This window comes from Papio anubis, chromosome 1 (assembly GCF_008728515.1).
Source record: "Papio anubis isolate 15944 chromosome 1, Panubis1.0, whole genome shotgun sequence".
In the NCBI taxonomy this organism is placed as follows: Eukaryota; Metazoa; Chordata; class Mammalia; order Primates; family Cercopithecidae; genus Papio; species Papio anubis.
In genome coordinates this window covers 136,550,253-136,577,608 of record NC_044976.1, presented here as the reverse complement: position 1 = coordinate 136,577,608, position 27,356 = coordinate 136,550,253, and the positions used below count along the sequence as shown (strand labels likewise).

General features: G+C 36.0%; 1 protein-coding gene across 1 annotated transcript in view; it reads left to right on the top strand.

The window, feature by feature from the left end:
* The window catches only part of LOC101017895 (dynein heavy chain 14, axonemal), a 294,249-nt gene that overhangs the window by 213,872 nt on the left and 53,021 nt on the right, over positions 1-27,356 (top strand). Inside the window, exons 34-41 of the mRNA XM_031655372.1 lie at positions 5,850-5,990; positions 7,674-7,889; positions 12,032-12,262; positions 12,823-12,944; positions 15,260-15,504; positions 21,304-21,722; positions 21,798-21,996; positions 26,990-27,226. Of these exons, the coding sequence (XP_031511232.1) occupies positions 5,850-5,990; positions 7,674-7,889; positions 12,032-12,262; positions 12,823-12,944; positions 15,260-15,504; positions 21,304-21,722; positions 21,798-21,996; positions 26,990-27,226 (1,810 nt within the window). The remainder of the gene's footprint in view (positions 1-5,849; positions 5,991-7,673; positions 7,890-12,031; positions 12,263-12,822; positions 12,945-15,259; positions 15,505-21,303; positions 21,723-21,797; positions 21,997-26,989; positions 27,227-27,356) is intronic.

Sequence of the window (27,356 nt, the reverse complement as noted above, 5' to 3'; positions counted from 1 at the left end):
GTTATACCTGATGTAAATGACGAGTTGATGGGTGCTGACGAGTTGATGGGTGCAGCACACCAACATGGCACAAGTATATATATGTAACAAACCCGCACGTTATGCACATGTACCCTAGAACTTAAAGTATAATAATAAAAAAATTAATTAATTAATTAATTATTTACAAAAAAAAAGGATTGGATATTTTTGAAGGAAATAAACAAATTTGAACTGAATTTACTTTATATAGATATATCATTTCTTGCTAATATTTTATTGTAGCTTATAGTCTATAGAGTTTTGTTTTGATGGGTGCTAATAATAGTTAATGTTTATTTAGCACTTACTGTGTTCCAAGCGCTGTGCTCATTTAATCCTCATTTAATCCTCACCACAACATTTCAAAGTAGATGTTTATAAATGATAAAACTAAATTTTAAAGATTTAGTAAATTTGTTCAAGATCTTAAGCTAATAAGTGATGGTGCCCATGTTCTAACCTAGGTCTCTCTAACTCTAAAGCCCATGCACTTATTGGCCTTTTAAACTGTTACATTTTAAAATATTTATATCCAGAAGTGATATCCAAAATATTTAGCAACCAGTGTGGCATAGGCACCAACTGATCAGAATGGACATTTGTTGTGCAGGTAGAAACAGAGTCTTAGAGCCTACAGCTGAGTTTGAAGAGAAGGTATGGGGCCAGGATAGGCAATGTGTGGCCATAGAGGTGCTCCCTGGGATATGGAGCAGGACCCGTTAGCAATCACTACAGAAATATGTCAACATTTTCGCAGTTGTGTGCCTGTGTAGTTTATACCACTGAATATCAGCCCTATTTCTGTCTCAGAATGGAAGAAACCCAAGAAAGGAAAAAACATTTTCTTCAAAACTTTAAGAATAATATATTTAAACATTATACAATTTGGAAAAAAGAGCATTCAAGAAGAAATAATTTTTAGTTTAATGAAAGTATTTGTTCCTTTTTTGCAACAATTACTAGAAACTCTATGTAAATAGATTTAAAAACCTGAATGATATGCCCTGTTTTCTGGGACATTTTTAGTCACTGAGAGTCCATTAAAAAAAAAAAAAAAAACTTGAAAGCTTAAACAATCCAAAAAACATGGATTATAAAAGAAATCATAGATAGAACAACCAGAATGAAGACAAGGAAATAGAGAACCTGAACAACTCAGTAAACCAACTAGACCTAACAGACATTTTCAGAATACTCCACCCAACAACAACAGAATACACATTCTTCTCAATTGCACCTGAGATATTCTCCAGGGTAGACCATATGTTAGGCCACAAAATAAGTCTCAATAGATTTTAAAAGACATATGCCACAAAAGCACCTTGTCTGGCAATAATAACATGAAGGTTGAAATTAGTAACAGAGGAAAAATGGAAAATTTACAAGTAGTTGACTAACTCATTTTTAAACAACCAGTGACTCACAGAAGAAATCACAAGGGAAATTAGAAAATACTTGGAGACAAATCAAATGCAACAACCAAAACAAATGGGATACAGCAAAAGAAATGCTCAGAGAGAAATTTATAGTTGTAAATGCCTGCATTTAAAAAGAAAAATATAAAATCAGTAACCTAACTTCACACCGGAAGGAACTAAACAAAGAAGAACGAACCAAACCCAAAGCTAGCAGAAGAAAAGAAATAATAAAGATTAGAGTAGAGATAAACAAAATAGAGAATAGAAAAAAAAAATAGCAAAAATCAATGAAACCAAAAGTTGGTTCTTTGAAAAGATCATCAAATGAACAAATCTCTAGGGGAAACAAAAAGAGAGAGAAAGAAAGAAGAAAGAATTTCTAGACTTCAAGACAGGTCTTTTTAAATGACCCAGTCAGATAAAAAAGAGAAAGAAGAAATAATTTAAAAGAACGAAAAAAGCCTTCCTCACATATGGGACACTATCAAGTGAAAAAATATTCAGATTTTGGGAGTTCCAAGAGAAGAGATGAGAAACGGCATCGAAACCTATTTAATAAAATAATTTCTGAAAACTTCCCAAGTCTTCAGAGAGATATAGACATTCAGATCAGGAAGCTCGTAAATCCCCAAAGAGATTTAGCCCAAACAGTTTCTCTCTGAGATACATTATAGTCAAACTGTCAAAAGTCAAAGGCAAAGAGAAAATTCCAAAAACAGCAAAAGCATCATGTTACACGTAAGGGAACCTCCATGAGAACAACAGCAGATTTCTTAGCAGAAACAAAAGGCCAGTGGAGACTGTGTATTTATAACACTGTCATTTGTTTTTAATTACAATATTTTTAAATGGTAGGGAGAAAAAGACAAACTGTACATTCCAGCCAGAGCCACATTACTTTCCGTCTCTCAACCACAGCCTTCATGAGAAGTTTCTAGTATTTGAACTCATTAAAATCCAATCAATATACTTAAAATGTATATTTTTTACACTTAATATTTTAAAATTTAGCTTAGTAGTTACCTCCATCAGTTTTAAGCCCTTCATGGAAATTTTCTCCTCACTCAGGTACATACTTCCTTCCACTTAAAAATAGGTCTTTTGTTTGCCTGGATCCTAATATAAAAAAAAAAATTTCGGGAAAATCTAAGGAACTTTGGGGAAAAAAACAATGCCAGAACTTATTAAATCACATGAGCATTCATCAAAAACATTACCTTTGGGGACTGCAATGCTCATCATATAATAGAACATTTCATATGTTTAAGTTAATCAATAGGCCCCATACGTTAATATTTAAATAACTCACTGGGTTGTAAGTAACATGAGAGGAGTTTTCTCAAAGGAATCGAAATGGGTGATTGAGCAAGCAGACAAAAACAACATAACATATGAAAGCGCAAACAACCCATAATTGTTATGGGTGAGCCAGAAATAAATTCTAAATCATTAAACATGCCAGAAGTAGCATATATATATGTGTGTGTGTGTGTATTATATATATATACACACACACAAATTAGGTATATATTTTCACCAGGATAGCGTCTTAAAGAGAAATTACAAATCATAATAAGCACAATTTTGTCTTTATAATTGTGTTTTACATACCATGTTCAAGTCTCCATGCTAAACCCTCAACATAAAGGTAAGACTGTAAGACCACAATCCAAGAGATGATATCAGGAAACTTAAAATTACTTCTCAAACAACTGTTATAAACAAACATCAGTGTAGATTTGACAAGGTTGAGACTTCATGACAGCTGGAAGTTGATCAGGATATTACAGAATATTTGCCTAGGATTTATACCCCTTTAAGGGAAGGGCCAAGGTATAAAGGATGTGAGCCAAATCCCAGAGACAAGAAGCTTAAGGAATGTTGGGGAGATAAGGAATAAACCAATTTGGATAAAGAGTAATATAATTGGAAAGGAGTAATAAAGGAAATGAAATAGGGAAGGAAGGTTGGGGTCAGGTTGTGGAGGCATTGGTTGACAGCCAAAACTCTGGACTATATCCTTAATCCATTATTTCCATAAGAATTCACCAAACGCTTTTGAGCAGTGGTGTAATCAAGGTAAGTGATAATTTAAAATTATTTTGGGGAAAAGACCATCTCTTCACTAAATGGTGCTGGATATCTATATCCAGAAGAATGAAACTAGACCCCTATCTCTCACCATACACAAAAATTATATCAAAATGAATTACAGATTTAAATCTAATACCTCAAACTATGAAACTTCTATGATAAAACGTTGGGGAAAATCTCCAGGACATTGGTCTGGGCAAAAATTTCTTGAGTAACACCCCACAAGCACAGGTAACCAAAGCAAACATGGGCTAATGGGATCACATTGAGTTAAAAAGCTTTTGCACAGTAAAGGAAACACTCAACAAAGTGAAGAGACAGCCCACAGAATAGGAGAAATTATTTGCAAACTACCCATCTGACAAGGGATGAAAAAACAGAATATATAAGGAGCTCAAACATCTCTATAGAAAAAAATCAAATAATCCAATTTGAAAATGAGTAAAAGGCTTGAATGGATACTTCTCTTTTTTTTTTTTTCATTATAATTTAAGTTCTAGGGTACATGTGCATAACGTGCAGGTTTGTTACATATGTATACTTGTGCCATGTTGGTGTGCTGCACCCATCAACTCGTCAGCACCCATCAACTCGTCATTTACATCAGGTATAACTCCCAATGCAATCCCTCCCCCGTCCCCCCTCCCCGTGATAGGCCCCAGTGTGTGATGTTCCCCTTCCCGAGTCCAAGTGATCTCATTGTTCAGTTCCCACCTATGAGTGAGAACATGCGGTGTTTGGTTTTCTGTTCTTGTGATAGTTTGCTAAGAATGATGGTTTCCAGCTGCATCCATGTCCCTACAAAGGACACAAACTCATCCTTTTTTATGGCTGCATAGTATTCCATGGTGTATATGTGCCACATTTTCTTAATCCAGTCTGTCACTGGTGGACATTTGGGTTGATTCAAGACATACCAATGGCAAACAGGCATATAAAAAGGTGCTCCTATCACTGATCATCAGAGAAATGCAAATAAAAACTACAGCGAGATATCATCTCACCCTAATTAAAATGGCTTTTATCCAAAAGACAGGCAATAACCAAATGCTGATAAGGATGTGGAGAAAAGGGAACCCTTATACACTGCTGGTGGGAACGTAAATTAGGACAACCACTATGGAGAAGTTTGGCGGTTCCTCAAAAAACTAAAAATAGAGCTACCATATGATCCAGCAATTCCGCTGCTAGGTATATACCCAAAAGAAAGGAACTCAGTATATTGAAGAGATAACTGCACTTCCATGTTTGTTGCAGCACTGTTCACGGTAGTCAAAATTTGGAAGTAACCCAAGTGTCCATCAACAGATGAATGGATAATGAAAATGTTGTGCTTATACACAATGGAGTATTATTCAACCATTAAAAAGAATGAGATCCTGTCATTTGCAACAACATTGGTGGAACTGGAGGTCATTATGCAAGTGAAATAAGCCAGGCGCAGAAAGACAAACATGGCATGTTCTCACTTACTTGTGAGATCTAAAAATCAAAACAATTGAACTCATGGAGATAGAGGGCAGAAAGATGATTACCAGAGGCTGGGAAGGTATGAGGGCGGTAAGGATGGTTAATGGATACGAAAAATAGAAAGAATGAATAAGACCTAGTATGTGATAGAGTAACAGGGTGATTGTAGTCAATAATAATTTAATTGTACACTTAAAATAACTTAAAGAGTATAATTGGATTGTTTGTAACACAAAGGATAAATGCTCAAGGGGACAGATACCCCCTTCTCCACGATGTGATGATTACACATTGCATGCCTGTATCAAAACATCTCATGTACCCCCTAAATATATATATACATACTATGTACCCACAAATAAAAATAAAAAATTATTTTGTCAGCTATTCATGAAAATATGTTTTCCACTAACACTGTAAGGATGGTTTAACAGTTGATTCATCATACAGCTTAAATTAAAAAATTCATTCGGTCCCCTGGTCTGTTCAGTACATCTGAGGTGAAAAAAAGTTCAACCATTTTCTTAGAAAAAGAATCTAAATAAGATATAAAATTTTATTCACGAAAAATAAATCAGAGATTGATGAATCTACAAATGCTAGGATTGTTAAAAAAAAAAAAAAGCCTATTGAAGCAAGATGGCATTTAAAAATATACAAATTTCAATATCAATGAATCATTTCATTTCTACAATGTCCATTTTCATTGGTAATATAATGCCTCCAGAGATTTTCCACGATGTGAAAATGAAATGGTAACACTATATTTATATAAATGACAGATAAAGTCTTGAAGCAAAATGAGAGTAAGATATTTTTCTCAATAATGAATTAATTATCTTTCAGGTTGAAGAACATTTGCTGTTTTTACAGGCAGCTTACAAAGATACCGTTGCTGAAAAACAACTATTAGCAAATCGGAAAAAAATGGCCAGCAGGCGCTTTCAGTGCGCGTCAGTCTTACTAACTGTCCTGGAAGATGAGAAGGCAGGACTTTCTTTGGTCTTATATCTCCTCCATAATTTCTACTGGGCGCAACAACCCCCAAGATGTTATTTTCACTGCAGGCTGTATCATATACCTTTTAAAGCTATCTTACTATCCAGTTTCTCATTGGGATCAGTAGACATCCTATTCACATAAAGAAATCCTGTTTGAGTCGTCTCAAAACAGAAGTAACAGACTACAAGTATCTGACATTATTTCCTGATCTGAAGACATCAGCACACTTTTGTCTGATGAGGCCCAAAGTAAACCTTTCAATGAAAATGTCATTAGTTTTCCTTTTCTAGCACTGGGACAACCCAAGCTGAACATATAAAACATGGTGGAACCACAAAGGAGAAGATGTCATTAGGAAAGAAAAAGAAAATTCTCTCTTTTTTTTTTTTAAGTGAAAGTAGGTTTATTAAGAAAGTAAAGGAATAAAGAATGGTTACTCCATAGGCAGAGCAGCCGAAAAAGAAAATTTTCTTTTGTTCTGTCAGCCTTCTGAACCCTTTTAGCTCATCTTTTTACTTCTCCTCTGGCTCATCTGGCTTCTCTATGGTTGAATCTCTAGTAAGCCAACTAGAATCTCAGTTTAGTTACACCTCAGCTATCTTAAGGGATGGATGCTATAAAATTCTCAAGATAATTTTAATTTAGTTTAATTTTTTAAATAAATACATATCATAGAAGGTCAAGAGGAAGGATTTTATGAAAACAGACCAATCAAAGGGAGATGATAGCTCTCAGAGGCAGTTGGATGTCCCTGAGAGTCAAGTGTATAGATTGAGATGCTATCCCAGATGGTGAGCACCAGAAAAGAGGGCTCTTGCTTAACATGCTTTATTTATCGACCAGTCAAGCACATGCATGATCAAAGAAGCCATATACAGCCAGAGAATATGGGTTCAGAGCCCAGCTGCACCCCTTAGAAGCTTAGTGATCTTGACCAAGTAGTTTAACTTCTCTAAACTCAACTGCAAATGCGGTATCAAATGAAGTTTTCAAAGTAAAATGCCTGGTAGATAAGTAAAGATTCAGTAAATATGGGTTGTTGTTGTTATTATTGTTGTTGTTGAATACTATTAATAGTATATTATAATAAATTGATACTTTATAAACTGTCCTGCTTTGGCTGGGCATGGTGGCTCATGTCTGTAATCCCAGCTCTTTGGGAGGCCAAGGCTGGAGGATTGCTTGAGATCAAGAGTTTAAGACCAACCTGGGCAATGTAGCAAGACCCTGTCTCTAAAAATAAATAAATAAATAAATAACTGAGCCTGGTGGCACATGCCTGTCATCCTAAGCCACTTGGAAGGCTGAGGTGGGAGGAGGATCACATGAGCCCAAGAGATCAAGGCTGTCCAGCCTAGGCTACTAAGAGAAGACCTTGTCTCTAAAAGAAAAAAAAAAAATTGTCCTGTTTTATTACACAAAGGATTTTAAATGGCTGTGTATCTATCTTAGCAAATATGACACTATTAGCAAACTCAAGAATAAGACTAATTTTTCCCTCAGAAAACAGTTTATTTTTCAATATTATCCATTGTTAACTTTGATACAGCCACAGCTTGAGAACAGCAGTAGTAATTGCAATGATAGATCCAACTTGGAGATTAATTTTAAAATACCTTATGATAATATATTGTATATAGAATAACTCATTTCTATTTTAACATTTAGACTCGATGGCAAGAAACAATCAATCAAATAGATAACAAATTAGAAGGAATTTTGGGTGACATACTTCTTTCAGCAGCATGCATTGTATACAGTGGAATTTTAACACCAGAATTTCGCCAGTTGATTGTGAATAAATGGGAGACTTTCTGCACTGAAAATGGCATTTCTTTGTCTTCCAACTTCTCTTTAATTAAAGTTATGGCACAAAAATATGAGGTAATAACATATTTCTATTATCCAGTTAAGTGGCTATTAGTGTTGATTTGGGTTTTAGCTGTATGTGTAGTTTTGGGCTTGGATGTTGTCCCAGAATTATTTTGATAAATGAAAATATTTTGTTAATAGTTTGTTTCAGGTCTTAATTTTTTTTATTTATAGCCCTAATGCCTCAATAAGTTGTATCTCTCCTGTTTCTCATATTGAGCAAAAGTCACAAAATATCTCTTTTCCCACCGTAATCCTATTGAATATAGGCAATTTCTCTCTCTGAAACCTCTTTCATTTAATACAATTGAACTTATTGAACCACAGGGAGTGTTCTTAGACACAGCCAAAAATGTAGAACTACATTTATTAACTTAGATACTTATTGTCTGTTTATGTAAATCCTATGCTGATGTTTAAAGGATAAAAGAGAAATGCACCTAGCTTTTGTTAATCCTCCAAGAGTAATTTTAGATTGGATCCCCACTGATAATTTCCCTTAAATTGACCATGCAACCTACAAAATCTTAGAAACAAATACTGTCTTCACATTTTCATAATGCTAATAACCAATTTAAACTCAAATATAACAGTTATTACATTAGGTGTAAATGGACTAAATGTTCCAGTAACAAGTCTAAGATTGTGGCCAGGTGCGGTGGCTCATGCCTGTTATGCCAGAACTTTGGGACGCCCAGATAGGAGGAACTCTTGAGTGTAGGAATTCAAGACCAGCCTGTCTCTACAAAAAAATAAAAAAAATAGCCAACCTGGGCAATGTAGCAAGACCCTGTCTAAAAAAAAAAAAATTACTGAGCATGGTGCGACATGCCTGTCATCCTAAGCCTAAGCCACTTGGAAGGCTGAGGTGGGAGGATCACATGAGCCCAAGAGATCAAGGCTGCAGTGAGCTATGATGGTGCCCTTGCATTCCAGCCTAGGCTACTGAGAGAAGACCCTGTCTCTAAAAGAAAAAACAATTGTCTTGCTTTGTTACACAAAGGATTTTATCTATCTTAGCAAATATGACACTATTAGCAAACCCAAGAATAAGATTAATTTTCCTCTCAGAAAACAGTTTATTTTTCAATATTATCCATTATTAACTTTTGTACAATCACAGCTTGAGAACAGCAGTAGTAATTGTAATGATAGATCACAATCATTGCAATGATTGCACGTGCACAATAGTGGCACATGCCTATAGTCCTAACTACTTAGGAGGCTGAGGTGGAAGGATCACTTGAGTCCAGGAGGTCAAGGCTGCAGTGAGGCATGATCATGCCATTGCACTCCAGCATGGGAGACAGGCCAAGTCTCTGTCTCTCTCTCTCTACATATATATATGTGTGTGTGTGTGTGTATATATATTTTATATATATGTATACATATAGCATATGTGTATACTACATATGTAGAGAGACCTCAAGAAATCCTCATAAAGTTATGACTATACATATATACTATATATACACATATATACTTATATATACACACACATATATACTTATATGTATATATACACTTATATGTATATACACATATATACATATGTACATACATAATGTATATACATATATACACATATATACATATGTACATGCATGTATGTGTTATGTGTGTACATACATATATACATATACCTATATGTATACATACATATATTCATACTTATACATATATGTATATGACTATATATGTATATATGTAGAGAGACCTCAAGCAATCCTCATATATAAAGTTATAAGACTATATAACAGTATAAACCAAAGCACAAAATAGAAAACATACATTATTTATAAAATAAAACATACATTATTTATAAAAGACACATCTAAAACATAAAGAAAAGTTGAGAGTCAGAAATGGGAGAGTGTTTACCATAGATTACAAAAACAAAAGGACAAAATAGATGTTAAGGCATAAAAGGATTACTAGACTTAAGCTCACTTTACAATAGGAATTGGTTTAATTCTCCAAGCAAATGTGAACAATTCTAAATTGTTAACCTAATAGCATGATCTCAAATAATATAAAGCAAATATTAAAAGAACTATAGGGAAAAAATAGACAAATCTACAATCATAGTGAAGGATTTTAATACCCTTCTTTCTGTAACTCAGAACAAGCACACAAAATCGGTAAGAATAGAGAAGCTTTGAACAACATGATCAGCAAATGGACTGAATGGGAATAGAGCACCGTAGCCTATACCTGCAGCTGACACATTATATGCAAACACATATAGAACTGCCAAATTGACCATATAACAGGCCACAAATCAAGTTAGACCAAATGTCAGAGGACTGAACTCCTACAGAATATGGCATCTGATCAAAGTGCAGTTAAGCTAAAAGTCAATAATTAAAAGATACTTTGAAAATCCCCATATTTTTGAAATTAGGAAATATACTCCTAAGATAACCGCAGAACAAGATTGAAATCAGAAATTTTAAAATGATACACTGGTGAAAGATTTTCTTTTGAGATTGGGAAGATGACAAAGGGATGTTCACTATCTCTACTTGTGTTTACTGGAGAGTCTGGGCAGTGAAGTAAGGCAAGGGGAAAAAAGATATTAGCATTGAATAAAAACATAAATTTTTGGAGGTGATATATTATGTATTTATAAAATCCAAGAGAACCTATAGATATATCATGAGAATTAATAAACATTTAGCAAACTTTCTGAAATTAACAAAGTCAAATTGCGTTTCTCTTCAGCAGCAGTAGTGTACAATGTTTTTAGATACCAATGACCTAAAATGGTATCTAAAACACATCTTTTGCACATCAGAATGAATCTCAAAAATGTGAAAAATTTATAGAAAGGAAACTATAAAATACTAGGATGCATTTTAAGAAACCTAAATAAATGAAGAGTTATACCAAGTTCATGAATTGGAAAACTCAATATTCTAAAGTTACTAGACTGACCTATAGATTCAGTGTAATCCCATATATATACACACATATATACATATATATACACACATATACTTATACATATATGTATAAGACTACACATATATATGTATATATGTAGAGAGACCTCAAGCAACACAACAACATGAATTAAAGCCAGACACAGAAAAAGATGGAAGATTTCACTTATCTACAGTTCAAAAATAAGCAAAACTAAACTATCGTGTTTAATAAAGAAAAGCATAAAAGTCTGGAGAATGATTCATTTTTGAAAATAGAAACTCTTCTTTGCTGTTGGGCTCAGGGCATGTTTCTCTCACCACAATCATGTTTACTCCTGCCTTCTTTGCCTGTATTCAGATGCAATCTACACTCCAATCAATAGCAATACTTGTATTTTTCAGAATTCTTCATCATCTGTCCTATTTCCTTTTACATAGAATTTGAGAGCATGCAGTTCTTCACAGGCATAAATGAAAAAACTTTCCTCTGTTCCCAAACTAAAAAGTATGTTTGGCTTCTCCTGGGGAGACCCCTGCTACCTTTTGCTGGAGTGTTTCCTTGGTGTCCTGTTTCTACTCTTACCTCCATAGGCTTCTTGGCCTTTTTCTCCCAACCTGCTGATACTGCCATGAAATTGGAGTGGCAGAAAAAGAGAGGCCATGTAAAGAGTCAAAGCTTACCAGGCTTGAAGTCAGCTTCTGAGTCAAATGGTAGCTCTGCTTCTTATTCTGACAGTATAACCTTAGACAAGTATCTAACGTCTTTTAGCCTCAGTTCCTCCATCTTAGAAATAAGGGTTATTATAGTAATTTCACTACCTAGTATATATGTATGTGTGGTTGGCAGTTGGTAGGGGCAAAATAGAGTAGCTGTTATTATATTTGTATAATTCTGTATTATTGCATATTTCATATATGCATTAGAGTCTAAGAGCCTTAGGAGCAGGTACTGTATCTTATTTCCTTTGTGTCCCCCATGGCATCTTTGTTGTGATGGGCATTATAATGTCCTTATTGTTGAACACAAAAATGTAATTTAGTGCATAATTACTCAGCTTCCCAAAAATTTCATATCTGTTTCGTTAAACTGTTCATTTCCATAGCATTTTTAAACAGTATTTCTTTTTCTAAAGGCAGTGATTCTGTAGGATCTTTGAGTACCCTGTAGGATACTAAAGATGTGAAGACATTTACAAAATAGTGAAAGTACTAATGATTTCATTGCAGATCAGCCGATGGCATAATCAGGGACTACCTCATGGTCAGTATTCAGTAGAGAATGCCATCTTGATCAAGAATGGCCAGCAGTGGCCACTGCTGATTGACCCACATAGGCAAGCTCACAACTGGATCCGTCAGATGGAAGGATCCAGGCTGCAGAAGCTCTCCATTGAAGACAGCAATTACACCAAAAAAATTGAAAATGCTATGAAGACAGGAGGGAGTGTCCTCCTGCAGGTAAGTGGGCAGTATGGCCTAATTTCCCTTGCAGCTGATACATATGTTGTATGCACTGAGCATAAAGGCTAAAAGTTTTCAGTGACACATAACTGTCAGGGAAAAAATAATAACAGACATACACACATATATACTTAGAGACAGAGAGTGAGTTTTCAATGCTCAGTTCTCTTAACAGCTGCCTTTCACTGGAGTCCAGATATTTAATAAAACTTAAATTTTTTAATTTTAATTTTTGTGGGTACATAGTAGGTGTATATAGTTATGGGGTATATGAGATGTTTTTGAAACAGGCATACAATGTGTAATCACATCATGCAGAACGGAGTATCCATTCCCTTGAGCATTATCTTTTGTTACAAACAATCCAATTATACTCTTAGTTATTTTTAAATGTACAATTAAATTATTATTGACTATAGTCACCCTGTTGTGCTATGAAATACTAGGTCTTATTCATTCTTTCTAACTCAACATTTAAATGTTTTAATGCTGCTTTTTTTTTCCAACAAATTTGTTTTAAGATGATTTTTCTTATTTTTGTCTATTGGGTTTTTCAGAATCTCCTTGAGACATTAGCTCCAGGCTTAAAGGCAATTCTGAAAAAGGATATCTATCAGAAAAAAGGACACTATTTCATAAGGGTTGGTGACGCTGAGATCGAATACAATTCAAATTTTAGGTAATGTGCCACAGCTAAATTGAGTCAAATGTGTATGCTTTTTAAGATAAATAATATTGAATGCCTTGTATTCAGTCCTGTTAAGCTTCTACATGGAGGAAAAAGTAAGATTGTCTTTGGAATATTCTTTTTGTTTTTGTGTTGGCAGAAGTATTCATCAGTATACAGAAAAGATAACCGATTTGTATCAAGTCACTCCAAACCAACACTTTTCAAACTGTGCATGATGAAACCTGTGGGTTTTATGAGGAGTCTTCAGAAGCTATGCAGAGAGGAGCAAGCGAGAAGCCTGGCTCTGCTTCATCTGGAGAAGCTCTGTTTGTTCTGTTTGCCTAACATTTTATTTGGGCGACAAAAGTTTCTGCCTTTTTAAAACACACACACACACACACACACACACAAAATCTATATTTAATATCTAGAGCAAAAAGAGATTTTTGCCTAGGAAGATAAAAAGCATTATATCCATGTTCCCAGCAGTAAAGGGACTCCAGGAAATGGACTCGCACTAGCCAATTTCACACAGCACTGTTACATAGATTTGATTACCATAAAAATGTGACTCCCAAGAAGTAAGATGTTTGAATTGTTCATGGGCATTCTCTCCTTGTAGGCAAAGCCACAGGAAAGGCCATTTATAATAAGAGCCTTGCTGGGTAAGCAAGTAATTGGCAAAGGAAACTAGAAGACTTTAGCCATCATCAGCCTGGTGCTTTTAACTTATTCCCAGGAATTCTGACATACTGACTCCTTACCAAGCGGTGCTGACTCAAACCTGTTGGTCAGTGTGTCCTCTCCCCTGTGCAGGGCTGCAATCTCTCATGAAATTATTACTCCTTAGAATTCTCTCTTCTGTGGCCAGGCGTGGTGGTGCACGCCTGTAATCCCAGCACTTTGGGAAGCTGAGGCAGGTGGATCACCTGAGGTCAGGAGTTCAAGACCAGCCTGACCAACATGGTGAAACCCCTGTCTCTACTAAATACAAAAAAAAAAATTACTCAGGTGTGGTGGCGCATGCCTGTAATCCCAGCTACTTGGGAGGCTGAGGCAGGAGAATCGCTTGAACCTGGGAGGCGAAGGTTGCACCTGGGAGCCAAGATCCACCATTGCACTCCAGCCTGGGCAACAAGAGCAAAACTCTGTCTGAAATAATAATAATGATAATAATAATTCTCTCCTCTGTTAATAAAACAGTTTCCAAAGTACGTTCGTCAAAACATTTCCATGCTGTAATAGGTGTCACTCAAAAAAGAGATCCCAAGGCTTCTTAAAGTGGGCTAAAGGTAACAGTCCTACAGGACTTAAAACCCCTTTATTCACCAAACCCTCTCCAGAAAATAGTGTTGTGTAGACTACACTTTGGAAAACACTGCATTAACCCATTCTTTTTTCTTACTGGATATAATTTGTTTGATTAAGTAACAGCGCTAAAAATGCTAATGAAGTAACAGTGCTAAAAATGCTAATTTTCCTGAGTAGATAACCCGGTCCCCATGTTAGGAATGTGTGTTGAGAAGGTGCTGGAGGGCACTGTTGTAGAGGGCAGGCTTCAGTGATGGACCTCACTCTGTCACTTTCTGGCCATGTGATATGGGCAATTTATTTAATATCATTAAGCTTCAATTTCACTCTTCATAAAGTGGAATGAAGAATTGTCTCTGCTTTATTAATCTGCCCACTCTTCAGTATGACTGCCACTGACACCACCCTGCTCCACGCCACCATCATTTCTCACATGTTACCCAGTCTCCCAGCTTCCCTCTTGCTCCTCTGCCTCTCCTCTCAGGCTGTTCTCAAGATGGCTGCTACATCTTGGGTACAAGGTTCACTGCTCAGGTGACGGATGCACCGAAATTTCAGACTTCACCACCATACAATTCATCCACGTAGCTTTACCCCTAAAGCTATTGAAATTTTTTTTTTTTAAATGATAGCTGCTAGAGAAGTCTGATTTAAAAAGACCTTGTCACTCCTCCAATCCCTCCATTGGCTTCTCAACTCACTAAGGGTAAAAACCATGGTTTTCACAATGATCTAGTGGCAAGTCAAAACTTCTACTGTTTAACATTTTCTGTACTCTGTCCTTATGTGTAAACTAAACATAGCATATACACAGTCTGTGGTTGTATTTTTTTAAGACTTCAATGCAAATGTATTCACATAGTATACATTGAAAGTGTACTTTGTATACAAAACTGAAAAACACTAAAAATCTTGTGTACTTCCAGGAAAAATGCTTTATGTATTTTTAAATAAATTGTTCATTTTTTTCTTCTATATGTTCTTTGAATAACTGGTGCCTTTCTCATGTTTAGGTTATACTTATCTACAGAAATAGACAACCCCCATTTTCTTCCATCAGTTTATAACTTTGTTACTATGATCAACTTCACTGTAACATTCCAAGGTTTGCAAGATCAACTCTTGTCTACTGTGGTAACTCATGAAGTTCCTCATTTAGAAGATCAACGTTCCAAGTTACTGGAGAGTATTTCCCTTGATGCCGTAACTCTTGAAGAACTAGAGGAAAAAACATTAAATTTACTGCAGAAAGCACAAGGTAAGTCAAGATATTTAGTGATAGTAAGAGATCTTTGCAACGGATAGAATAAAAAGTTATGAGAACCAAATTTTGAATTTGAGCCAAAAATAGCAAATCTCCATTTCCACCAGATAACTGATAAAGGTAGGTGAATCACCCCATTTCTAAACTTAAACATTGTGAATTTTGGTGTCCCTCAGTTCCACTTTTGCTTTAGCTCATTGTGTTGTAGAACATTTGCCACCCTGTAACTGGTATAAGTTGTAAGACAAATTTTACAGAGTCTAGTTAGTTCCCCCCATGTCTGTACTTCAGGTACAGACATCTGTTATAGGTCTCAAGTTAGATTACAGAGACTGAATGATTGGGCTTTCCCCAAGTATTAACAACGAAAAGATATTTTATTTTTTATTTATTTATTTTTTTTTTAGACAGTCTCACTCCATCACCCAGGCTGGAGTGCAGTGGCGCAATCTCGGTTCACTGCAACCTCCACCTCCTGGGTTCCAGTGATTCTCCTGCCTCAACTTCCTGAGTACCTGGGATTACCAGCGCATGCCACCACACCCGACTTAATAACTAAAAGATATTTTAAAAGCAAATAATCCAGTGACTTTTATATATCCCATTAAAACATGCTGTTGGCCGGGCACGGTGGCTCACGCCTGTAATCCCAACACTTTGGGAGGCTGAAGCAGGCGGATCACCTGAGGTCAGGAGTTGGAGACCAGCCTGACCAACATGGGGAAACCCCGTCTCTACTAAAAATACAAAATTAGCCGGGCTTGGTGGTGCATGCCTGTAATCCCAGCTACTCAGGAGGCTGAGACAGGAGAATCGCTTGAACCCAGGAGGTGGAGGCTGTGGTGAGTCAAGATGGTGCCAATGCATTCCAGCCTGAGTTAAGAAGAACGAAACTCCGTCTAAAAAAAAAAAAAGGAAGAAAGAAAAAAAAAAGACTGTTAATTAAAGTAGCAGTAGAAATTATTTTCCTCTCCAGCACAAAAAAATCTTTACTGCATCTAAACTTCAAGAAACATAAATTCCTGAGTCACACTGATGTAGGCCCCTAACTCAACTGTGATAAAATGCAGTTTATCTAACAATGGACTGCCTTTCTGTTTTAACTTGTGACTCATTGGAACTTGAAGGTTTCTCAAACACTTTAGTCCTCAAGAGTCTGTATAGAAATCATCTGTAGAATTTATTACTTTTCTTTCTTTTTGAAAAATACAAATGCCCAGTGGCTACCACCACAGACTTACTGAATCTGAACTTCCACACATTGGGCCCTGGCTCATGTTTATTTTTGAAGCTCTCTACACAATTATTATGTCCGCTTCTGATTACATATTATTTGTCTAATCTAAAGCCCATGGTCTGAAATGCAAGTCCATTGTTACCAGATACTGTACTAAAACAAATTAAAAGCTAGTTTTTTTTTTTAAGGCAAAATTTTACCAATAGTAATAATTAAGAATGTAATTTTTGAAAGATGAGGAAACCAAGTTTGATAGGGCATGAAGCACCCATACCTTGGGAGCAATATTGACTATTTCAAACATAAAAGAACCCAGGGAATTAAAAACAAAACAAACAAAAACTACTTGATGATGAAGTCTCACTGACTGAGCAATCAGAATCAGACAGTGGAAGGAAACCTGAGTGCAGTAACCTCACAGTTCCTGCAGAGAAGCCAATCCATCCTGTTTGAAATTCAAAATGTATTTTTATTTTTTTAAATAGAGATTGAATTCTTTCATTGCTTTCATCATCTTTTCTTATAATCTTAGAATAATGTTTTAGAAACTAATATATATTATATTCAAGAAATGTTTACCTGAGATTCAGCAATTCTATTTATTCTTTTTCTTAATTCCAGTAAAGGTAAATTTACTAGTTACTTAAAACACAGTATTTATAGTAGGATCCATTTCTCATAAACACACACACACACGCATATTCTGTCTGTTTATCAATCCATTTACTTACCCTTCTATCTGCACATATGTATAGAGAGAGATACTTTGGATGATGTTACCTATGTGTTAACACTGGAACTTTTGGGGCAGTGATGCCATGGGTCCCACCCCCACCCCTCACAGCCTGGGTCCACATTTGCCCGCTTGCCCCTCCTCTCAGCCAGCGCTCACAGGTGCTACTACGTGGTAGCCCATTCTTTATCATCCAGAGCTGGAACCACATTCACCGTGCTGCCTTGGACTTCCCGGAAGCAAGACAGATCTGTCTGTCTTGTATCAGTGCAGTGATGAATTTGAGCCGTTCCCACATTGTGGTTACAAACCTTTCTCCACCGAAAGGATGTGGCTCCCCGCTGTTAGACATTTACCTTAATATTGACATTTCTTCCCTAACAAATTGCTGCAAGTAACAGCACCTTGCTGAGACGTGTGGCCGAAACAAGAATAACTTTGATGAGGAGTTCCAGTGTTGCCTCTGTAAGGTCTGCTAAGATGTGCAGAAAACACTGACTTGTTCAGCATGTTCTTAACCTTTAACAAAGAACTTACATTTTTATGGCATACAACTGCCTTGGTTTGGGGAAATGATGAAGACCTTAGGAGACTTTACATTTTGTTTAAAACCTCAAACAAACAAAAGCTTCAGTAGGGAGAGTGGTGGGGAGGGCATGCCTTTCCTCCTAGGATCCTCCTGAGTGTTGCTGCCTTAGCATGCCATTATCTTAACCCAATTCCAAAAAGAGATATGTGTTAAATAGAGAATTTTTAAGACAAATAAAGTCTATAACTCAATTTTTGCAACCATGTTTACAAAAAAAAAGAGCTCAAATTTAATTATATCTTATATTAGAAATACAGGCAAATCCTCATTTAGAAGCATATTTTTATTATGAAACGTTAAATACACATTTATGCCTGGAGGACCTGACTTTATTCCTTTTCAATGTTAATTATACCTAATAAGATGTTTCTTTATAACACATGAATAAATTGTGCTTCTAGTAATAAGGCTAACTACATGGACAAGGCTTCTGTATCTGTTTTTTTTTTTGTTTTGTTTTTTGGTTTTTGGTTTTTGGTTTTCTTGTAAGACTGGAGCCATTGGCTGGTAACTCCTTAGGGAGCAAAACATCTAAGTATTATATAATATACATAGAAGGTGACCATCAAGATTCAGAAGCACAGCCACTCCCATTTTATGAACCACTCATATAACAAGTCATATTTTGCTATAAACTTCACCTGAATTGAACAAAAGATGGATTTCATGAGCTAAGTGAAAAGGTGTTTAAGATAACACTCATTAGGGCACTATATGCTTTTATTGTGCCTTTGCTGTTTATTCTCTACCATTTGTTCCTTGTGGTAGAGTCTGGGTATTTTTTAAAGACTGTGATCTTTGAGTAATAGTGGTTTCAGTAAAAATTGTTCTGGAAAAAAACTAAATTAAGAGACACCTTGATTATATGCATAATTTTTCCTCCTCCTTTCTAGGATTTAGTAAAACTAGGCTTTTTGTTTGTTTGTTTTTTAACTTTTAAGTTCAGGGCTACAAGTGCAGGTTTGTTACATAGGTAAACTTGTGTCATGGGGGTTTGCTGTACAGATTATTTCATCACTCAGGTATTAAGCCTAGGACCCATTAGTTATTTTTCCTGATTCTCTCCCTCCTACTACTCATCACCCTCTAATAGGTTCCTGTATATGTTGTTCCCCTGTATGTGTCCAGGTGTTCTCATCATTTAGCTCCCACTTACAAGTGAAAACATGGAGTGTTTAGTTTTCTGTTTCTGTGTTAGTTTGCTGAGGATAATGGCCTCCAGTTCCATCCAAGTCCCTGCCAAGGACATGATCTTGTTCTTTTTTATGGCTGCATCGTATGTACCATATTTTCTTCATCCAGTCTATCACTGATGGGCATTTAGGTTGATTACATGCCTTTGCTATTGTGAATAGTGAAAACTAGCCATTCTTATGTTTATTTATTTATTTATTGAGATAGTGTTTCGCTCCATTGCCAGGCTGGAGTACAGTGGCACAATCTTGGCTCACTGCAACCTCCACCTCCCAGGTTCCAGCGATTCTCCTGCCTCAGCCTCCCAAGTAGCTGGGACTACAGGCATGCACCACCACACCCAGCTAATTTTTGTATTTTTAGTAGAGAAGCGGTTTCACCATGTTGGCCAGGATGGTCTCGATCTCTTCACCTTGTGATCCGCCCTTCTCGGCTTCCCAAAGTGCTGAGATTACAGTTGTAAGGTACCCACTGCGCCTGGCCAAAAACTAGCCATTCTTATTGCCTCTTATTTTCTCTTTGGTGTGACTGCCCAACCTCTGTGGGAAATGGTGTGATAGGGTGAGTACTGTGAGAGGTGGTCCATGACTTAGGTCCAGACATTCCTGTAAAAGCTTCACCTGCATCAATAAGAATATGGTACACAGATTGTGGAATATACTAATTTCATTATTGCCAGCAATAGTCATATCAAGCTGAAATACTGTGTTTAGTTCTGGATGCCACATTTTTAAAAGGCTCGTTTCAAACTAAAATGTGTCCAAGGGCAAGAATCAAAGAGGGCTCTAAAAATCATATCATAAGAAAAAAGCAGTTGAGGAAAATGTGGATGTTTAGCCCATAAAACAGAAGAGTTTATAATGGAAACCTGAGAGCTCCCTTAAATATGTGAAGAGAATAGATTTATTATTTGTACTTTCTAGAGAAGTGCTTTTTCAAAAGGTGAGTTGCAATCTGTTAGTGGGTTGAGAAATAAACGTCATTGGCCATGATCAGTTTCATATGTTTAATAAAATAGAATACAAAATATCAGAACACATCACGTGAAATAATGGCATACTTGTTATTTTTTGAAAATTGATTTTAATATTCTGTGTGTATAGTGGGTCATACTGTAAATGTATTCCTTATCATGGAATGGTTACTTATTATATGCCTGTAATAAAAATAGGATCCACCAATACTAAAGTAATATAAAGAAGAGATGAGGGAGTGGGAAGTGAGGTGTACATACTATTAATCAAAATCTTTTTTTTTTTTTTTTTTTTTTGAGATGGAGTCTCACACTGTCGCCCAGGCTGGAGTGCAGTGGCCGGATCTCAGCTCACTACTGCAAGCTCCGCCTCCCGGGTTCACACCATTCTCCTGCCTCAGCCTCCCGAGTAGCTGGGACTACAGGCACCCACCACCACGCCCGGCTAGTTTTTTGTATTTTTTTAGTAGAAACGGGGTTTCACCGTGTTAGCCAGGATGGTCTCGATCTCCTGACCTCGTGATCCGCCTGTCTCTGCCTCCCAAAGTGCTGGGATTACAGGCTTGAGCCACCGCGCCCCGCCTCAAATTCTTATTAGAAATATTACCTAACTTCATTTAAGAGCCCATGTCGGGGCCGGGCGCGGTGGCTCAAGCCTGTAATCCCAGCATTTTGAGAGGCCGAGACGGGTGGATCACGAGGTCAGGAGATCGAGACCATCCTGGCTAACACGGTGAAACCCCATCTCTACTAAAAAAACAAAAAAAAAAAACTAGCCGGGCGAAGTGGCGGGTGCCTGTAGTCCCAGCTACTCGGGAGGCTGAGGCAGGAGAATGGCGTGAACCCGAGAGGAGGAGCTTGCAGTGAGCTGAGATCCGGCCACTGCACTCCAGCCTGGGTGACAGAGCAAGACTCCGTCTCAAAAAAAAAAAAAAAGAGCCCATGTCGGACATAAAGCCAGTAAGAAGCCAACAGTAAAAACCCTTACACAAAGAGTGCAGAGTGAGGAAATAGCCACTTACTGTTACAGTAGTCTTTATTTAACTTCACTTTTTGTTTATCTTTAGGATACGCGTTAGATGATGAAGAAATTATAGATACCTTAAGAAAATCCAAAATGACATCAAATGAAATTTCAAAGCGCATTGAAGCAACAAAAAAAGCTGAAAGTGAAATCCAAGCAATACGTAAAAACTATCTCCCCATTGCAACCCGAGGTGCCCTGCTCTACTTTCTAGTAGCTGGTCTCACGCAAATCAACTACATGTACCAGTTCTCCCTAGACTGGTTTCATCAGGTTTTTGTTTTGTCAGTAGTTTCCAAAAGCAAAGAACAAGAACATAGTTTTAAAAGGGAGAAAGTGTCTCCAAAAGAAGTTCATGAGATTATAAATATTTCAAAAGAACCCAGCTTGGAAAATGAGAAAAATCTCTTAGATAAGCATATTAAAAGTGCAATGGATGTGTTGACAAAAAGTATTTTTAAGGTGAGACATTCTTTAGTGTGGATTTTACTTGTTTATTTAATCTCACTGGATTAATATGTTACATTTTCCCTATAGGTGGTTTCTTCAGCTCTATTTAATGAAGATAAACTTTGCTTCTCTTTTCGGCTTTGTACTGCAATCATGCAAAATAATGCTAATGGAAATCTAATACAGGATGACATTGGATTCCTACCAGAAGAAGAATGGAACATCTTTTTATATTCTGGCATATTGATAAATATTAAAAGTGCATTATCCCAGTCTAGACTTACTAGTAAGTAAAAGTTATTATTCTGGATTCCGTAAAAGTCCATTAAAAGTGTGTTTCCTTCCATTAAGGTGCTCCAAGTCAATGCCTCTATAATTGATTAAAGTAAAGTAGCTTGAGGTCAAGCACCTCCACTGTTACTCAATAATTTTTTAATGAATGAATGAATACATAAATGATAATTGCTATGATTATTATAATCCTAATCTACAAAGCAGAATATCTAATGGTAGTCAACAGGAGCACACCCAAACATAAACACTGATTGGATACCTTCAGGAGTTAAAACTTCCCCCACCCCTAATTACAGTTGCCCTCACTTTCTTATGAAAACTTGGTTGAAAATTTGAAACGCAAAAGTCATGTTTATCCAAAAAGGTTAGACACAATTATTTAATTATTGAATCTTTTAAATGTTTCTATGTTGTATTTTTATTATGTTTATTATCTAAGCTGTGGTCAAATACATATAACATAGAATTTATCATCTCAATTTTTAAGTGACATTAAATACATTCACGTTGTTATGCTGTAATTTGTAAATTTTAAGTCTGCAAAATGGCAGAGTAGGATGCTATAGGCTCCCTTCCTTCACAGAGATACCAAGGTAACAACAATATACAGATCAGAATACCTCTGCGAGAACTCTAGAGATCAGTTGAGAAGCTACAGCATCCAGGCTATTGTAAAACCAAGAAGAGACTCCAGTGAAAGGGGTAGGAAATTTTGCATCATTTGACACATGCCTATTCATGCCCCTCCCTCTTTGTGGTATAATGTGGAACAACTGACAGGAAATACCCCATATCAGAGCTCTTCCCTCAGATAGAAACAAAAGAGTAGACAGTGCATCCAGTGTTCTGGCTTGTCTAGGGGCCTCCCAAGGGACTGGTTTTTGTCTTGCCTGACTCAGAATATTGGCAAGACTGGCACTGGAGTTTGGAAGCCACTAAAATCCAGATGCAAGCAGCACATTAGACCTACAGTTTCACAGGGAGAAATTAGGGGGAGCAAGGGATTAGAAAAGGTTAAAAAGGTCTTAGAACCTCCAACTAGGCTGGTTGGTGAGGGTTTTCCCCTGCACAAAGCCAGTACCAAAGACTGGGAAAGGTGGTTGTTTTTTCAGATGCCAACCCCAGAAAAAAAATATATTAAGGCAAACAAAGAAACAAGGGGAAATGGTCCAATCAAAGGAACAAAATGAAGCTCCAGAAACCAGTCCCACAGAAATGCAGATCTATGAGCTGCCTGACAAGGAATTTAAAATAACTGTCATAAAGTTGCTCAGTGAGCTAAAATAAATAAATAAATAACAGAGAACTAAATAAAGTCAGTTAAATGATGCATGAACAAAATGAGAATATCAGCAAAGACATAAAAACTATAAAAAAGAATGAAACAAATTCTGAAGGTGAAAAATGCAAAAACTGAACTGAAAAATTATTACAGGGGTTCAACAGCAGACTTAATCAGACAGAACAAAGAATCAACAAACTTGAAGACAGATCATTTGAAATTATCAAGTCAGAAAAGCAAAAAAAAGCTAAAAATTTAAGAAGCAAAAAGAGCCTAAGGGACCTATAGGATGCTATTAAGTTGACCAATATATGCATTATGGCACTCCCAGAAGAAGAAAAAAAGAGAGAAAGGGGTAGAGAAATTCTCTGAAGAAACAGTCGCTAAAAACTTCCCAAATCTAAGGAAAGAAAAAAACATACAGGTTCAAAAAATTCAAAGAACTCCACTAGGATGAATCCAAAAAGAAACACAGCAGACACATTATTATCAAACTGTCTAAAGTCAAAGACAATGACAGAATCTTGAAAGCAGCAAGAGAAAAAGTTATTTGTACATACAAGGGAGCTTCTATATGATTACCAGTGATTTCTCAGGAAAACCTTTGCAAACTAGAGGGAGTGAGATACATATTCAAAGTGCTAAAAGAAAAAAACTCTCAACCAATAATACTTTATGTGTCAAAACTGCCCTTCAAAAATGAAAGAAAAATTAAGATTTCTCAGATAAACAAACATTGAGGGAGTTTATTACCACTAGAAATGCTCTCCAAGAAATGCTAAAGAAACTCCTTTAAGTTGAAGCAAAAGGATAATACACAGCAACATGAAACTATATGAAAAATATAAGGTTCTTCAGTAAAGGTAAATATGTGGAGAAAGATAGTAACTTGTACTATTGTAATTTTGGTAAATGTAACTTAAGTTACAAAAACATTTTTTACTCTATAATTATGTTAATGGGTATGCAATATATAAAAATGTAACTTGTGACATCAATAACATAAGTGGGGGTGCTAAAGCCCTAAATTAGTAGATTTTGGTTTTTTTGAAGGCATAGTTTCACTGTCACCCAGGCTAGAATACAGTGATGGGATCATAGCTCACTGTAGCCTCCAACTTCTGGGCTCAAGTGATCCTCTCACCTCACCTCCCAAGTAGCTGGGACTGCAGGCACATGCCACCATACCCAGCTAATTTTTAAAAATTTTTTGTAGAGATGAGATCTCATTATGTTGCCAGGATGGGAGTAGAATTTTTGTATGAGACTGAAGTTAAGTTGTTGTCAGTTTAAAATAGAATGCTATAAAATTAAGATTAAACTATGTAATTGCAATAGTAACCACAAAGAAAATATCTATAGAATATGCACAAAACAAAATGAGAAGGGAATCAAAATATATCACTATGAAAATCAACAAAATACCGAAAAAGGCAATAAAAGAGGACAGGAAGGAAGAAAGTTACAAGACATACAGAAAACAACAAATGGCAATAGTAATTCCTTCCCTATGAGTAATTACTTTAAATTTAAATGGATTAAACTCTTCAATAAAAAGGCACAGATTGGCCGAATTAATTAAAAAAACAGTATCTAACTATATGCTGTCTACAGGAGACTCATATCTAAAGAAACACATAGGCTGAAAATGAAAGAATGGAGAAAAATATTCCATGCAAATGGTAACCAAAGAGAGTAGGAGTGGTTATAGTAATATCAGATGAAGTAGACTTGAAATCAAAACTGTTACAAAAGACAAAGACAGATGTGAGATAATGATAAAAGGGTCAATTCACCAAGAAGATATGTAGTAATAAATGCTTATGCACTAAACCTCAGAGCTCCCAAATACATGAAGCAAACTTTGACAAATTAAAGGGAGAAATAAGACAGCAACCCAATAATAGTAGGAGACTTCAGTACTCCATTTTCAGTACTGAATAAAACAATGAAACAGAAGGTCATAAGAAAATTGAACAACATAGTAGATCAACTGGATCAAACAGACATACACAGAGCTGTCTTCCCAATAACAGCAGGATGTACATTCTTATTAAGTACACATAAACATTCCCCAGGATAGACCACATGTTAGACCATAAAACAAATCTTAACAAATTCAAGAAGAAGTCATACCAAGTGTATTTGCCAAACACAATGAAATGATACTAGAAATCAACAGAATGAAAACTGAAAAATCCACAAAGATGTAGAAATTAACACACTCTTAAACACCCAGTAGGTCAAAGACTAAATCACAAGGGAAATTAGAAAATACTTAGGGACAAATGAAAATGCAACATATTAAAACTTAGGGGATACATTGAAAGCAGTGCTAAGATGAAATTTTATAACTGTAAATACCTACATTAAAAAAGAAGAAAGTGTACATAACTTTTACCTCAAGAAACTAGAAAAACAGCATATTAAACCCAAAGCTAGCAAAAGGAATGAAATAATAAAGACTAAAGCAGTGATAAACAAAATAGAGAATAGAAAAAGAATAAACAAAACTAACGGTTGGTGTTTTGAAAAGATCAACAAAATTTGCAAACCTTGAGCTCAGTTAACTAAGAAAAAAAGAGAGAAGATGCAAATAATAAAAATCAGGAAAGAAAGGGACAACATTAAAGTAGATGCAGAGAAATAAAAAGATTTCTAAGAGACTACCATGAACAATTGTATGCCAATGAATTGGATAACCTAGAAGTGATGGATAAATTCCTTGTAGTCTGCTGAGACTGAATCATGAAGAAATAGAAAATCTGAACACACCAATAACAAGGAGATTGAACAGGTAATCAAAAACCGCCAAAAAAAAAAAGCAAATTTTAGGACGAGTTGGCTTCATTGAATTCTACCAAACATTTAAAAATTAACACAAATTTTCCTGAAGCACTTTCAAAAATTGAAGAGACAGAAACACTTTCTAACTCATTCTGTGAGGCCAGTATTATTCTGATACCAAAGCCAGACAAACATACTACAAGTAAACTACAGACCAATATTTCTGAATAACATTGATGCAAAAATCCTCAGCAAAATACTAACAAACCAAATTCAACAGCACATTAAGAAGATTGTACACCATAACCAACTGGGATTTATTCTCAGTTTCACAACAGTATTAATATCTTTAACACTACCAAAGTGTACACTTAAGAATGGTTAAGATGGACTGCGTGTAGTGGCTCATGCCTGTAGTCCCAACACTTTGGGAGGTCAAGGTGGGAGGCAGATCACTTTAGGCCAGGAGTTTGAGATCAGCCTGGCCAACATGGCAAAAAATACAAAAATTAGCCGGGCATTGTGGCACACACCTGTAATCCCAGCTACTTGTGAGGCTGAGGCACAATAATCGCTTGAAACCAGGAAGCAAAGGTTGCAGTGAGCAGAGATCGCACCACTGCACTCCAGCCTGGGTGAGAATGAGACTCTATCTCAAAAAACAAAAACAAAAAAAGGTTTAGAATGATAAATTTAGTTATATTTTTACCACAATAAAAACAATTACCTCTTATGTAATTTTTACATAAAGTAGCTTTCTGTTTTATTTATGTAAAATATATTTTTATTTCTATAAAATAGTTTTTATATGAAATAGCCTAGCAGCACATCTTTGTCAAGTATCTACTTTGTAATAAATAACTAAAAGGTAAAGGGCTTATCTCTTCTAATGTGATCATTTTTCTTTTTTTATTAGGCACATTTGAAATAGATGAAAGTCAGCATCTTCAGTGGCTGTCAGATTCTAGATGGAGGCAGTGCCAATATGTCAGCGCTCACCTGGAACCATTTTCACTTCTGTGCAAATCCCTTTTATCAAATGTATCACAATGGGATACTTTTAAGAACAGTAAAGCAGTTTATTCTCTGATCAGCACACCTTTCTCTTCAGAAAATGCTTCATTGGAGGAAAATACAAAACCACCAGAGGAGAGTAAGAAAGCATTAAATGTTTTAACCTAACTTAAGTATGTGTGTATGTGTATGGATTTTCAATTTGTAAATGTCGTACAATATCTTACATTATGAAAAAATTGAAGGGAGGAATATAACTACATTTTAAG